Genomic DNA, 16,099 nt, shown 5'->3' on the forward strand with positions numbered 1-16,099 from the left:
AAAGAGAGAAGAATGTACCTCAAAACCTAACTGCACTAGACAGAGAATGACAGAAGCAGCAATCTCCTATCCCTAACCGCAACAATCCTTATCCGTCAACATAGCATATGATAGTCAATGCCCCATTATTCACCTCTACTTTCTGACATAGACTTCATCAGAAACCACAGTAAATGGTGTCTGGCATTCCCGTAAAAGACTCAACCAAAAAGCAAATGTGCAAAATAAGTGCTGTAATGACCTTACGTCTTGCCCTCATCTCACCAGCATTCATAGAGCACAAGGTCTGGGATCTCATACTCGTTTTTCTCTCGTGTCATCAAAGAACATGCTCTCTGCATGATGACAGTATCTCTGTTGGTTTTGCTCCCTAAAAGTCAGTCTAAAATTCTCAACAAGAAACTGGCACTAACAATATGCCCAACAAAAAAAGGGAGAAACAGCTATGTGGTAGTTGTCAAGCATTTTGTTAAAACATAATGCAACAAGGGTGGCAAGCCACTATACAAGTGTCCACAGATGAACATGGGTTCTTTTAAAGGATAAATAAAGAGAACCCATAAAAGACTACATTCACAATTGGTCCATATTCATGACGGCAGCCTCAAATGCATGAGCATGCAGCACTGGTCATGCAGTCCTAACCAGATCACTTACTTGCGTCTTTCTTTGGTCTCAGTGCTTATCACAGTTGTTGGTTCTACTTCTTTCTGCTTTGTCTCTTCTGTAGACTGAACTCGTCCTGTTACACTATAAAAAGGACAGAACAAGGAGGAGACGCAAAAGAGAACAAAGGTGAGAGAAGCAAAAAGAGGGTAGAACCAGTAGAGAACTGCAAGGAATGATCAGTACGATACACAATTCCTGTGTGAATGATTAACATACACAAACATGAAAAGGCAGCCAACAATTCTGCAGAAAATGCAAGGCAGCGTTTCAGTTGACAAAATGTGTCATTTGACTAGATTGACGTAATTTAAAAGTTACTCAACATAGTGACTACTGTACTCCTACTCTATAGTCTCTTTTCCTCCATATTCATATTATGTCCCCAGGACCAGAGCCTCTTTGTGCAGCAAAACACTTTTTCTAATTTGAAAAACAGTGCATAGCTCCACCCCCAGCAACAGCCGCCAGTCTGCAGCACCACCAAGGGGGTACAGGGGGGACCAATCATTAATAACGAGGGGGTGCGGGTGGGCATGTGGAGGAAAGGGTACTATGTCCTAGGAGTACAGTAGTTCCTATATTGAGTAACCTTTACATACTCCACCGTGCCGTCTCCTTTCCTTAATACTCCTGTGATTTATACAGAAATGGCCCCAACAAGAGAATGGTTTTCACCCAAAGAGGTTTTGAAAGACTAATTGAGTGGAACTGGCATCAGCTCTAAAAGCTAAGGTCCATGGAGTAATGTCTGAAAAAGGAGGTAGTAGAAGTCCATGTAGTCACCCCACAAATTACATCAATAGGGACATGCCCCTGAAAGGTAACGGACGGCGCCTTTGCCTTCATTGACTGGGCATGAAGCCCCTTACAGGGGTAGATTTCCCTCACATTTATAAGCTTCAACGACTATAGAAACAACCCATCTGGCAATCGTGGATTTTGTAACCTGCTTGCTCTGGAGCAGCCAGTAAGTGACTAAGAAGTGGTCAGAATGTCTGTACTCTAATGGGCTGTCTCTGTAAATTATTTTGTGTGTCTTTCTGACATCCAAGCAATGGCACAGTCTTTCTCCGTCCAATAATGAATTCAGAAAGAAAGTCTGCAAACAGATTTCCTGTTTAATGTGGAAATCGGGAAGCACCTAGGGCAAAAAAGACAGGTACATCCTGAGGACTATGAAACACAGTGAAAGGTTCCTTGGCCGATAGTGCCTGCAGCTCATGTTACTGCCATAAGGTAAGCTGACCTCAAGACACAATATGGAAGTCCACCAATGAAATAGGTTCAAATGGTTTAGGAGCAAACGCGCCGAGCACGCATTCAAATCCCAGCAAGGATGGTATGGTCAAACTGAAGGAAAAATATGGAGAAAACCTTCTAAATGTCTCCTTATAATGGAATTAGAACATGAAAGAAGTTCTCAGACTCAGGAAAGCCGAAAGGGCAACAAGATTTGTTCTCCAAGATTCCCTTTTTACTTCTGAATGAGATAGGTAGGTCAATAAAGAAACCATCTGATCAAGTGCGGCTTGTTATGGGTTGTTAAATGTCAATGCACCGGTCAAGGCAGCTGTTATGGGTTGTTAAATGTCAATGCACCGGTCAAGGCAGATTTTCCATTTTGAGAATTCTGGAGGTGGCATGTTTAGGATCAACTGAACTTTTTGCTTCCTCCCCACCCCCTATTTTTTTTTTTAACATTTTTGGTGGTCTTAAGAGACTTCTATTGAAGTTCCACTAAAACCCTTTTGTACTCCAAGTATATGGGCCTAATAAGCCTCACACGACCAAAGGTGCTTCTTAAGCATCCCATTTTGTGCCATGCTGTGACTATCACCCTACATTGGTTTTTGGGGGTAGGCTGGTGGCAGCTGTTTTTTAGTTTTGGTATCACCAGGGGTGCAAGATAATTTACTGCATTGGTAGCCCAATTAACGTTTTTGGTAGCCAAAGGAGTGTCCTCTGCCTCAAAGGACTTCTGCTATCCTGGTGATCTGAGGGTTCTTGAACTCTGCTTTGGGGATCACTGTGCCTGTGTACTGGTAGATCCTGGAAGAATGAATATCTGCTTGCAGTGTCGTCATTTGCTCCCCAAGACTAGGATAGCTTGTTGGCCCTGCCCCAATTGAGCCATGGGCCTTGTGGAGTGTCCATGCCTGATATTAGACTATTTTCGGCGACTGCAAGGATTCAGGAAGCAGTTAGAAGGCTCCTGTGAGAGACGTTGGTAGGCCAGGGTTGGGACAAGCACTGCAGGAGAGGCATCCTTACAACATTTGAGGTTTCAAGGGTTAAATTGAAAGTGGTTGACACTGAAAAACGAGTGGCTGGCAAATAACACTTTTGGGGCACTTTCCAAAAGTCTACAAGTTGCCAGATGTGGTTTGGAATAATTGTTGACACATTCGAAAACGTTTTCATTTTTTCCAAACTACTGGACGTTGACATTTGTCTTTGCTCGGATTTTTCTTATGAGGACCAAAACATTCTACTGTCAGGTACAGGTCGGAGACCATCCCCAGTGGTAAGATGTTTGCTCTTGCTCAAAGTTGGAGTTTGGGAGTAGCTTTCTGGTGCCAAACTGGTCCTGGTCCATACCTGCGTGCACTCATAGTTGTGGTGCACTTTTGCCTAGGTCCCCAAAGAAGTACCAGGACTACATAGTCATCATTTTTCTAATTGTCTTTCCTTTTTCAGATTTTGATTTTCTTCCACCGAATTATAATCTGATTTTATTTGCATTTTCTAAAACGGTTAAGATTAAACATCTTTTGACTGGAGGGTCCTTTTTTAATAATTTGTTTTATTAATCAGATATAATTGTACATTTAACTTTGGGCAGTCATTTCTTTAACCCTTTGCATATTGTGACATTGTGGCGTTTTTCAACATGTCTGCATGTGAAAAGGGCTTTCGCACATGTACACACACACACATCTTAAAATTATGAAACTAGAATTGTGTAAAAAAGATAATGCATAGAAAGGGAAAGGGCCAATGGAAAACACACCATAAAACAAAGACTGGGTAAAGGAGGGGGGGGTCTTCCCCCTCCCGCAGTTAACCAAATTATGAGTAAGAATAGCACATGTATGCTATATTGGAGTTAAGTTCATATAAAAGCCCTTTTTCATTGAAAACAAAAGGTTGAAAGAAAACACATGCCTTTTGGCTGCTGGAATGGTGAGTCAGCATGAATACAGGTCGTAGTAACATGGCTAATGACCTTTGTGTGCTGTTACTGACCCAAAATTTCATGAACTGTGCCAAAACCAGCCCATTCTCATATGCATAAGCTTTGAGTCCACAATTGCAAATTGGTGATAACGAAAACAACGGAAGCCTTATAGCTTTTAGTGTTACAATTGTGAAAGGTGTTCTTAACTTCATTGTAATTCGAGACTGTGCATAAGTACATTAGATCACAAATGAACCCATTTTTCTTAAGACTATCCATTCTAGTTGAACGTTTTTTCAGCTATCGTTGCAACATGAAGTGAAGTACGGAAGGCCCATAAGTAAAGTAATTTTAACAATATCCTTAACTACCAATCTCAGACCACTAACATTTGAGGGAGCCCCTTACGTGACACTAGTGAAATATCCAGCCCCAAGCAGATCACAATAAATGCAAAAGACAGCGGCACCATTGCAAGCCAATCACAAATGTTTTTTTGCTTTCGATAACGTGTTCTATTCCCGTTCCTGAGAGCTAGAAAGATCTAACAATTTGGAAGCAGCTATAGCGACCACACAGGTGCACATAACACTATGAACATCCTGTAGCAGACTCCCTCTCTAGAGCCTGCAAACCCTCACACTGCAGGAACTAGGGGCATCCAGTTGGTAGCTAGGCACAAATAGTGACACAGCCACACATACAACCTCCATTTGAAACCGCAGTTCAAACCTACGATTGTCAAGACACCTCCTAGAATGATGTATATGAATTAAGCATTTCAATATAGAATTTCTAATCGTGATATCATCCATTAACTTTTCCAACAATTTGCCTTCTCCTCCTCCATTGAAGACTTGTGCATGTGTGTATATAAATATTTAATTCAGTGAAAAAACCTTTGCTTACGAGAGGTAAGGTGATGATTTATCACAACAAAACCCCTCAAATTCAGTGGATGTGGGAAGTAACTCGGCATTCCCACATTGTTGTGGCCCATGGTGTCATTTTGCATCTCATTTTGAATCCCTTCTATGATATGATGTATGTGCTCATGGTCTTTGCAGCAGGTGACTCAGGACGCTCATCACTTCCCAGACCCACTGAATTTCAAGCGTTTTGCTGTGATAAACCAGATCACCTTAACTCTCTCTTAACTAAAGATTTTTCAATGAATTTCATAGATATTGTTATACTATAGTTCCTTCAGGGCCCATTAGCCCTGGCTTATAGCCGTGGCCACTCTACATGGAACACTGATGATTTTAAAAGAAGGAAGAGCCATGTCTAGTGGGCCCGTCCTACCAGCCGAAGCCTAGGCTCCCCTCCCTAGTACCAAACCAGATCCCACTAGCCATAGCGGAAGTCCATGGCCAGCAGAGTCAGGATCCACTGCCCTTCGGCCTTTTCCAGTGGCTCACTAGCCATGGCCTTAAGGTATGCCCACTGTCCAGGTTTCCCCATATATTGAAAAACACAGACGGACTTTGCCGGCAGCCTCTGTGTCCATTGACCACTGCTTTAGGCCGTTTCCGCTGTACATGTTGCACCAATTGTTAAGAAAGAAGCACATCCCACAGCCTAGTAGCTCTGATCCCACCTCTGTGCAGGAATAAAAGACTATCGTCAAGACTTAGAGGTGCATAGGCTACTAATTATACCCCCCTTTTTCACCCTTTTTATTCCTGTGATAATCTTTCAAGCAAGCAATAATGCTTGCTGCCATCCTCCATGCCTGTGAACGTCACCCCCGATAAACATTTCTGCAGTAACAGTGTATGCAGATTTCCACAGTAAAATAACGTTTGCAGATTCCTGCGGCAACACGAAAACACTTGAAAATTAAAAGGTCATCCCTGGCCATCACCATGTGTCCTCCCCCCTCTTCTCATGGTCCCCCCACAACCCTCATTTGTGGTGTTTTACCTCCCCGACTCTCTCCCATTATGCTCTTTCACTCTTAGTTTTATGTTCACCATTTTCCTTTCTGAGCACATCTTGCAACATTAGATTCTCACGGATTTACCAGATAAGCCAAATGAGCTGCACATCTCTCCCACTACATATGTCATCCTCTTTGCTGCTCCCCACCTGCAGCCTGATATGAATGTCACTGTTCCTCTCCTCAAAGTATAATATAGCTTTATAGGCCTGCAGCGAGGGCCGTATCGGGCGTTATGGGCCCTGAGGACCGAGTTATGAGGAACCATAATGCCAGGTACGGCCTGAGCTGCAGGTCTATAAAGCTATTGGAACACCCTCAGTGTTTAATTAAAGTTGAAAAAAGTGATGTCCTTCTGGTTGTGGCTTTTTTACGTGCTTGTGGGAGGTAACTCGCAGTGTGTGGGTGGAGTACCTAATTAGAAAAGATGTTGCAGGTGTGCGAATTTCTATGTATGGAAATGTAGGGCTAAACTACATGCACATTAGTCACTTAACATGCACAAATAAAAACAGCCCAATATTGCTTCAACACCATAATCAGTATGTAGCATTAACTTTCATTACAAAGTGTTTCCTACTTACATTTTTGCTGTGTTTTACTTGCATTTTATTGCAGCCCAACCTGTTCCTTTCCTCAACTTTATGCTTCCACAGCAGGATATTGTGATAGTGCGAGCCATCTCCAAAAAGTGTTCAGAGGGGCTAATTAATGATTTACAAGCGGCATACATAGGGGAATTACTGCTGTCGGGGCGCACACGTTATGTGAACACTAATTCGCAGCGAAAATTAAAGGAAGGTAACTTCCTTGAGGGGGCTTGCCCACGCCAGGCACGCTTGTCCAGCAACATGGCACACAGAACTTTACCTGTTTCAGTTCTGTGTGCCATATTTGATTGCAGTTCTACCCGCGGCTGTGTAGGTGACGGCTGCGGCGGTAATCCATTGTCATTGCATTCTGTCCTAGAATGCTTGCGCTGCGTCTGAGCTAAGCTCCAATTACACAGTTGCAGGCTGCATTGAATTTGCGGGCTATACCAGTTCCTATAGACCGCAGATTAGCCAATCACGTTCCAAGAAACACAACTACGGTGTTCTAATTTTGAGCATTAATGACTTCCCGAGGTATTATTATGGGACTCGCTCGCATCAAGCAACACATTTGTTTTAAAAATGGTTTCCTTTCTGAAAAGCCTCTCGGCTGCATAGCACCATGGGAGTTGTCCCGTTACCCATGTCCTTGTGTCTGTGTCAAGTGCCCGGATGCCTGCGGGCTCCAGCGATCTATAAAATATATAAATAACAAAAATATAAAAAGGTATTTCGGAAGCATGGGGTACCCCCTTCTAGGTCGAATATTTTAAAAACTACTAGATGGATTTACTCCAAACCACCAAAAGGCACATCTGCAATGCATTGTACCCAAGTTTTTTTTCATTTGGTGCAAATCCGTCCATCCGGTTTTTGTGCTATGGGTGTTCAATCAAATCACTTTTTCACTAAAGGAAAACAAATGGAACAAGGCAGAAAACAGTGTTTTTTGGTTTTATTAATAACTTTCCCAGCTTTTAACAAACTATCCCCAACATTTCCAGTTTTTAGTTGCCTGGGATACACTTTCTTGGGGGACGGGGGTAGATTGGGTGGGGAATTCCATCCTAATCCATCAATCAAGTCAAAAGTTATTAGCATTAAAATTTTGGGAACAGTCTATCTAAACCGGCTTCTCCTTAACTATAGGGCGGTGACTGTATGGCAAATATTACTTACCAGTAATAGTCTTTTGCTGGCTTGTATCTGCTTAGACCTACATGTTTTTCATAAGTCGCCATTTAGTGCTTGGTGGAGACTTACATCTTGTTTTTCTTTTTGAATTTGAAAAAGAGGGCATCAACAGGGGCATTCCTGTCACACCAACCCTGCCCTACGTGTGCAGGTAACATGTTCACTCACACATCAAATTCCTCAAATAGTTTATTTTTCTGACGTGACAATAAAAGTTAAGTGAGCATGAGTGCACATTCCTCAGCACTCAATGAATCTAAAAAGATACAAACCACAAAAGGAGGATTGCTATATAAGTAAAGTTTGCGTTCTGAGGCTTGTGAATCTGTTTAGATTTGCATGGTTTATATTGATTAGCAACTTCCACATAGTATTCTTTGCCAATAGATTGCGGCCACTGGAGTATCCCTAAATTAAAAAAATGTAAACTTAGGAAGATCCAAATAATGGAAGTACCGAAAATGTACATTGCTTTTATGAACAAAATTCATTTTGACACTGGCGTTACAAACTATAGGTTCTTGGTCCTGAGGAAGGTGTTTTCTTCAATTAAATTCGTCTACACCAAATTATGGGGCATTATGATAAGCTAAGATCTGAAACTCGTTAGCTCTTGAGCCTGGTCATTTAACCAGATACATTAAGATTAGACATATTGATATTAGATTTTTTATTCTACACACGCTGTCAAGTTTTCACATATATTGTATATGTTTTCATAATTGGTTTAAAAGGTTTGTTTAGGCTGTGGCATTTTAGTTCACTAATGTGATGAATTTGTTGTATCAGGGTTTTGCATGTACGCTGCCCCTTATACTTGAGTCATTTTACATGTGTTTTGTTTTTCATATTAGTAGGTATGTGGTTTTAAAATATGTATTTTGTTGAAGAACATGAACTGATTGACACAAATACATTTGATTACAGATTAAAGCCTCCAAATTGATTTAGATAAGCAAATAGCACAAGTGTGATTATATTTTGGGCTGTATTCATCTTACTGAGCCGAATGAATCAGATGCTGAAATGTGTTGAAAAATAACAACATTATATTTCTCCCAGAGTAGGCACGCCTCTTTTGTGTATTACCTTACTAGTGGCACCAGTCTTCTCTGTGGTTAGGGCCAAACCCTGTGTTTTTTCTTTGTTCCATAAATTAGCTTGCTCTACCAGATGTAGGTGGTGAGGGAGCTGAAGGGACATGCAACAATAAATGCTTAATTACAGCCTTTCCCACCCGTGAGTCTGATGTTGCTTGTGTGCTTACACTTAAGTGTTGTATATGTTTGCACAGAACTCTAAGTAAGTAGCTACCCTACAAATAACGTCCAATGGGACATTTACAATGAAAGCTAAGGTAGGCCCGTTTGAGTGAGCTTGCAGGATAAAAGGACGAGTTTTGTGTGCAAATGTGAATACAGCATACAAACAACCTCACAATGGTGGATTTATGGACTTGACGCCTTTCCCTTCCTGTTGCGAAAGACACTAAGAACTGATTACTTTTACGTAGCAATTTGGTTTTGTCCAAAAAGAATATCTCCATGTATCCAAGAAGTGTGTGAAATGCTCTTTTCCCCTATTTTTGTGCTTTGAAAGACGCTAAGTAATTATGTGGATTGATGGACATGACAATTTGAAGTTTGCTTATCCTTCTTAGTGATGTGAATGCAATGAAAAACCTACCTTAAAGGCTGTGAACGTTAGGGAAACTTTATGCATGGGCTCGAAGGGAGGGCTCAGTCTATGTAAAGCCATATTTAGATCCTGACGTGGCAGTGCCATCGGAGGAAATATACATTCTACCCCTTTCATGAAAGCTTTGACCAGTGGTAATCTGCTCCAAGACACTATGTTGTGAGGTGGTATTTGCTAACAGAGCAGCTAAATATACCTTAAGGGAATTTTATACTAACCCTGAGCATTGGAGGAGGAGAAGACAGAGAACAATGTCTGTTGGTGAACAATCTAATGACCTGATATGGCCTTTTATGCAGTATATTGCAAATTGCTTCCACCTCATGAAATAGTGTCTTGTATTTGATTGCCTGGCCTCGCGTAGAATGTCCATGCACTGGTGAGGCAGATCCAAGTGACCACTCTATGGCCTCAGGAGCCAAGCTGCAAGGTTCATGGTTTGTGACCAGTGGCATATAACATGCTGACTTTTTTGGGTGAACAGGTCGTGTACTGGATGCAATGTGCTTGGTGAGCGAAGTGACAGCTGTAGGAGATTAGGATATCACAACTTGTCATCCCCACATTGGAGCACTAAGGATTAATGTCAAGCTCTCCTGTAGCAATATTTGAATCACATTGCAACAGATGGGAATTAGGGGGAAAGCATAAGCAAATCTCCCCGACAAATTCATCCTTAGTGTGTTGCAGGGAGACCCTGGTTGCAGGTATCTGAACACAAAAGTTGGGTATTTTGTGTTTGTACTTGTCACACATAGGTCTATGCCTGGGTGTCCCCATTTTGCAAATATCTGTTTGAATATATTTCTGTCGAGTTACTACTTGTGAATTGTGCTCGTGAACCAGCAGTCTGCTTAGGCTGTCTGTGAGACAAATGTTCACCTCTTTATCTCAAGAGACCTGATTGATGTAATGGACTCTGAAAATCGTCCAGACAAAAGCAAGTGATCATAGCCTCTTGAAGATAAACTGGTATGGGTGGGGACTGAAAGACCTTCACACACCCGCTCTGCCCTCCCGTAGAGCCGATAAACAACGGCTGTCGATTAAAAATGGGAAAACAAGATGTTGATAAAATGTTAATTACCTACCCATCAATATCATGGCCCAATAAGAAATTGGGGATAACATGTGTACCTGATTTATATGTTAAATTGGTCTTCGTTTATGGTGAAAAGACATCACAAACAGCAAATGGCTCTATCCATCAGCACGCCTAGGACCAACAAATAACAGACAAAAGACGAGAACTACAAGTGGCCAGCGACGTACAAAATGGGATCAAATAGCAGAAAAAGAAAGGAACACCTGCAGAAAATGGCTTATCTGGCACAGGAGCTGAATGCTGCAAAAAGACGCAGAACAAATCATGAGAGCAATCAGTAAAAATAACTCAGCAGAAATCTGGGGCCTCATCAACAGACCACAAAAGCAAACTCAAATAAATGGTGTCCAAGAGGCCGAATGGATAAAACACTTTAAGAACCTATATGCTACAGCGGATCAAAACAATGAGAAGCCAATAAGAAACAGCACGCTTGGTCGTTCGCATACGATAAGGAACTATTAATTGATTTAATTAAATGCCCTAACACCCCCGTGCACAGGACCAGATGGCCTTTCAAACAGATTTGAAAGAAAACCCTGAACAATGGGCCACGATGATGGGTACTATGTTAGATAACATAACGACTATATGAAATGTGCCTTTATGTTGGAAAACTGTAAACGTGTTCCCAATCTTCAAGAGTGGCGATAGGGATGATCCGAACGATTCTATCCCTATCAACCTCTTGGGTGTGATGGGCAAGATTTATAAAACACTTGTGCTAAAAATGCTGAACGCTTGGTCTTACACAGCAGGGCGACAGGATATTTTCCTGCCAGGTTTTACCAGTGGCTTGGGTACAAAACCACCAATCTTTATGCTGTCGTTACTGAAAGACAAAGCCTGAAGGACAAATTTTAAAATACACCTAGCTTTTGTCGATTGGGCAAAGCATTTGACAGCATAAATAGACATCGTCTGTGGACAAAACTGATCAAATGTTAATGCACCATGGACTTGGTGGATCAGTTGAAGACACTGCACACAGACACAAGCTTGAGAGTTCGCTTGAATGAGAGAGGACTATTAACGGAAGAAATTCCGACAAATTGGGGAGTCAAATGAGGGTGACCCCAGGATCCCGCCATCCTTCAATCTCTACCTCTCTAAGCTGGGGCCTTTTATGGAAGAAACAAGGTGTTTTCCGCACAAAATCGGAGGTGAAAAAGTGAGCCTACTCCTCTACGCTGACGACCATGTGCTGCTGGACCTCACTGCAATTGGGCTCCAAAGACAACTGAAAAGACTCTTAGGGAGGCCACCAAGGGGTGCGCTGATGCTGGCTCTCTGAGCGTAAACCGCACCCGAGCAGGTCCCTAAAAGTGTGATGAGCCCCCACTTTTTGGGACCCCCTCGGACCAGCAACCCCGAACCAAGAGGCGGCCCAAGCTTGCAGCCCCTGCAGGACCGACAACAGGCAAAATCAGCCCTGGCAAGCCGGATATCCAACTGCGTTGCTGAAACTGAAAGTAAAACCTTGTGCAGGAAAGAGGCTGGCGGAGGAGGCACTCGGCCTCCCGGCGTACCAGGAAAGCAGCCCGCTCGCTTGGTTCCACGGAGAGGAGTCCCGGCGGCAGAGAGGGGAGGTGAGTTGCACCCCCCTATTCCCGGCGGCGCTCCCATCTCAGGAAGGGGATCCCCCCACCCACCTGCATATAATACAGGAGCCGCAGGTGAGTAGCGGGCCATGAGTCCTTACCCCCCTCCCCAGGAAAGAGAGTGGGCCCCTGGTGGATGCCGCCCACAAACACAACTATTCCCACAGATACAACTGCGGGGGAATAGGACCCACCTACCCCCAAAATAATCCTGTAAAGACACAGAGGATGCCCAACGGAATCAGGGTGTCCTCGTGGAAACTGAACCAACCCGGCAATATTGGGAGGCACAGGGCGGCCCGAGGGAGCCACGGGCGCACTGTAGGCCCAGGGTGCAACACGCCCGGGATGGAAACACTGCATCTGTCCAGACCCAAGCTGTTAGATAGGACCGCTGCCCCAGAACATCTTTCTGTACCACTCTACAGGAGTACGTGGAAACGTGTGCCACACTGACGCCCGGAGACAGTGAGGCCACATTTAAGACACAGTGAGAGGGCAGGCTGGTATGGGGCCGGAGACCTGAGGAGCTCCAAGCATCAAAGAACACAGCTAGGGTAGCTTAGAGGTGGACTTCTGCCCCAGTGTGCGGAGGACCAGTGGAAGGGAACACAGTGATACCACTAGTGGGGCCACGAAGCCCAGAGGAGCCCACCCGGGGATTGGGAAGACCCCAAAGGCAGGAACCTAGGACTGGAGGCACCAACACTCGAATCCTACCCAAAGTGGGGTGCGGTTTGACCCAGGGCTATTGGAATCACAATAGGAGGTGCCTCCTACCCCCGGGATGATCTGTGAGTGGCATCAGAAGGGGGTGGGGTTCCCAGTCCCCCCGGTACAGAGGTGGAGTCACTCGAGCATCACCACAAGGTGAGGGCCCCCTACTCAGAGGCGGGTGCTTGCCTCACGGTCCCCGACAGGACTGACGGACCCCAGCCGGAAGGCAACGCCCAGAAGACTACAGAAGAAGAGTATCAACCAAAGCCTCCTGCCGGTGGAGCATCCGAGTCACCTGAGGTGGGCACAAATGACCAGCAGGAGTAGGCGCATGGAAGCGAGACGGAAATTGGTCATCTTTGAATACACACCGGGACAGAGTGGAGAAGGTGTTCCCTTGCAGGCCAACATGTCCACCGCCGCAGAAGAAGTTGTTGCAGTAACAAAAAGGGGAATGTTGCAGCATCATGGAAGAAATTAGAAGCATGAGGGCTGACATTGGGGGTAGGGTGGCCAAAATCACCCAAAGAATTGACAAAATTGAGGAGAGACTTGGAGGTCGAGCACAATCAATCCTCCCTCGACATCTTAGAGACACAGACGGACATGCGGATGTCCGAAATGGAGAGACGTGAGGAGGGGGTCAGAATGAAAATGGACGACCTAGAAAACCACAAAAGGCTCAATAACCTAAGGATGACACCATTGAAAAAGTGGAAATCGAGAGAATTCACAGAGCAGGTGGGGCAGCGGGCGGCCTGAAGTCGGTCCTCGCCCTGTTCCACAATTATTCTGACAAAGTAAAGATCCTCGAGAAAGCTAAGAAGAGAGGCCCGGTTATGTATGGCATGTACCGAGTATCAATCTTCCAGGATATGTCCTCCCTGACTCTAACCAAGAGAAGAATGTGTTTGTCCCTGACCAAGTGGCTTAATGAGAAAGGAGTGAGGTACAGTTGGGGGTTTCCGTTCTCCATTTCCTTTGAAGTCGATGGATATAAATACAAGTTGAGGACAGAAGAGGACATTCGTAGAGTCACTGGGGAGTTGGTGGAGGAAGCCAGCACCTCACAGAACATGAGAGAAAAGGTGGATGGCGATAGGCAGTGGCTCATCAAGGGTCCCAAAAGAAGACGGATGCCAGGATCCAGAAAATATAGGAAATTGAATACATTGCCTGCAGCAGACACCTGATTCACAGCTGGGGTACAGCCTCAGAGAAGATATAAGCACTTGGGGTCATTTTTCATTGTAAGCTTGAAATGTGGGACCAGTAGGACCCCCAAGGATTGTGCAACAGCACAAGGTTTGAAAAGGGTTCTTTTAAAGGTGCAGCGGCCTGCAGAAATCTGGAAAGTTGATATGTTCTGTTGTAGTGGTTGGGGAGTTGGGGGTGGGGACTTGGGGGCTCAAGGGTAAAGTTGTTGAAGGAATGGGACCTTAAGGGATTGGGTCCTACTGGTGGTCTGGCCTCAACCTGGTGATGTTAACCGGGAGGAGTCAGGCGCCCTTTCGGGTTGCTGGGGGGGGGGGGGCGAGGAGAATAAGAGTTGGGGTCATGGTATGGGTCTTCTCACAGTGGTGGTCCTCGGTTGTCGGGAGGTGGTTTGAGAGGCACTGGCTGCCCAGACGACGATTGGGACCCTCACATAGGGGATTAACCGGGTGGCCGTAGTGAAGGATTGGGGGAAGGGGTGGCCACCTGAGGGTGGGAACATTGAATGTCAAGGGGATGAATTCCAAAGAAAAGGGACCTAGGCTTGTTGGTCTTCTGTGTGGGCCGCACACCCTTGGGTTCCACTGGTGGTTATTTGATTGCTTAGAGTTCTTTAAGTAAATGATCACTTGCAATAATTTGTCGTTTTTCAATTGTATAGTTTTAATTCTCAATTATGTTTTCCTTCACCAAATATCATAAGTATTATTCCAGCAAAATGTGTCTGAATGGCAAATGCATTTCAGATTTTTATCTTTCATCAGGGCCTAGTCCAATACTTATTTTAACTGCACATCATATAAACCAGAATTACAATTTACATTGCATTGTTTACCAAATTATCATCAATGACAGAGTACCCACATAGAAAAAACTCACAACATATAGGGAAAAAAAAGACAGATTCAATAAATATAAATTGGTTGCTTATTGTCATCTCTTATGTCCACGACAATTTTTTTAGCAATCATTTGCTTCAGCCTGTTCTATGCCTATGTTCACACAATGTGTTCATACAGTTGTTACAGTCTGCATTGTTTATATCCTTGCGATAGCCATATACATGCGTAAAAAATCTTAATGCAAGCAGTCCTTCACCTTTTATGTGTACTGAGACGTGATTGAAATACAATCCCAATGGGTACCTATTCCCAATGGTTATTTCATTTGCAATTATTTGTTTGCTTAAGCCTGTGCTTCATATATGTCGCTAAATTAATATCTTGCGACTGGTGATCCTTTTGTGTGTAAACATTCGCATTGTGAACCCTTATCTGTTTGTGGTGACTGAGTGCTGAAAAACTTGATCATGCAGCGTGGTTCTAACCTGATTGCCGTTGAAACAGCATGAGCTGCGTTTCACAATGCGCTCAATGTGCCTCCTAGAAGCAAACGTGATTGCTTCGTTAGGATGGAGATCATTGATTTGAAGTCTGTGTCGAGGGTACATAATGCTGATGCGCTTACCTGCTATAAACAGTCTGCGATCTCTGAGCGCTCTCGTGTCATGGACAAACCGCGTTGCTGCGTGTGCAGCTCATATCAAGCTATGCTGTGTTGTCATGGTGACCTATCCTGGCAAGATGGCTGAACGCTCGGGACTGCGTCGGCCATCTTGGAATGAATTACTCAATGTATTTAACCTAGTAAGAAGGGGATAAATTCACCCACAAAGAGGTCCCTGGTGGCTAGGGAGTTCCCTAGGGCTTAACTTGATTTAATGTTCCTCCAAGAGACTAAAGACGCTAAAGGCGAGGAACCGAGGGTCCCCATTGGTTTTCTCAGTCAGGAATATTGAGGATCGGTGTCCTTGAGGAAAGCGGGAGTGGGAATCTTCAGAGGTAAGGAGCAGAGAATGGAGGTATCGAAGGTGTGGGGTGATGGGGAAGGTAGGGCTCTCCTGGTTTCGTGCACCATAAAGAAAGTAGGGTTTACCTTCACCACAATCTATGGCCCGAATCAGGGTCAACTGAAGAAAACTCCCGAAAATAATGCTAGACACCTCAGGTCACCTTATATTAGGAGGAGACTTTAATATATGGATGGATCTCCAGTTAGACAGGTACTGATGGTGGGAACACAGGAGCGGCTGAGAATGGGGTACGGAGAGGTCCTGGAAACACTGGAGGTTTACGGGCTGCAGGACATATGGCAGTACCTGTACCCAAATTAAAGGGGGTACACCAC

At 44.2% G+C, this 16,099-nt stretch overlaps 1 protein-coding gene across 3 annotated transcripts in view; it reads right to left on the reverse strand.

Annotated features, from left to right (window-relative positions):
- Positions 1–16,099, reverse strand: part of LOC138503813 (protein phosphatase 1 regulatory subunit 12A-like) — a 977,826-nt gene that overhangs the window by 53,106 nt on the left and 908,621 nt on the right. For all 3 annotated transcript variants that reach the window (XM_069623833.1, XM_069623832.1, XM_069623831.1), the window contains exon 14: positions 658–750. In XM_069623833.1, the coding sequence (XP_069479934.1) occupies positions 658–750 (93 nt within the window). The remainder of the gene's footprint in view (positions 1–657; positions 751–16,099) is intronic.

Source organism: Ambystoma mexicanum, chromosome 11 (assembly GCF_040938575.1).
Source record: "Ambystoma mexicanum isolate Mex_15411 chromosome 11, UKY_AmexF1_1, whole genome shotgun sequence".
NCBI classification, from domain to species: domain Eukaryota; kingdom Metazoa; phylum Chordata; class Amphibia; order Caudata; family Ambystomatidae; genus Ambystoma; species Ambystoma mexicanum.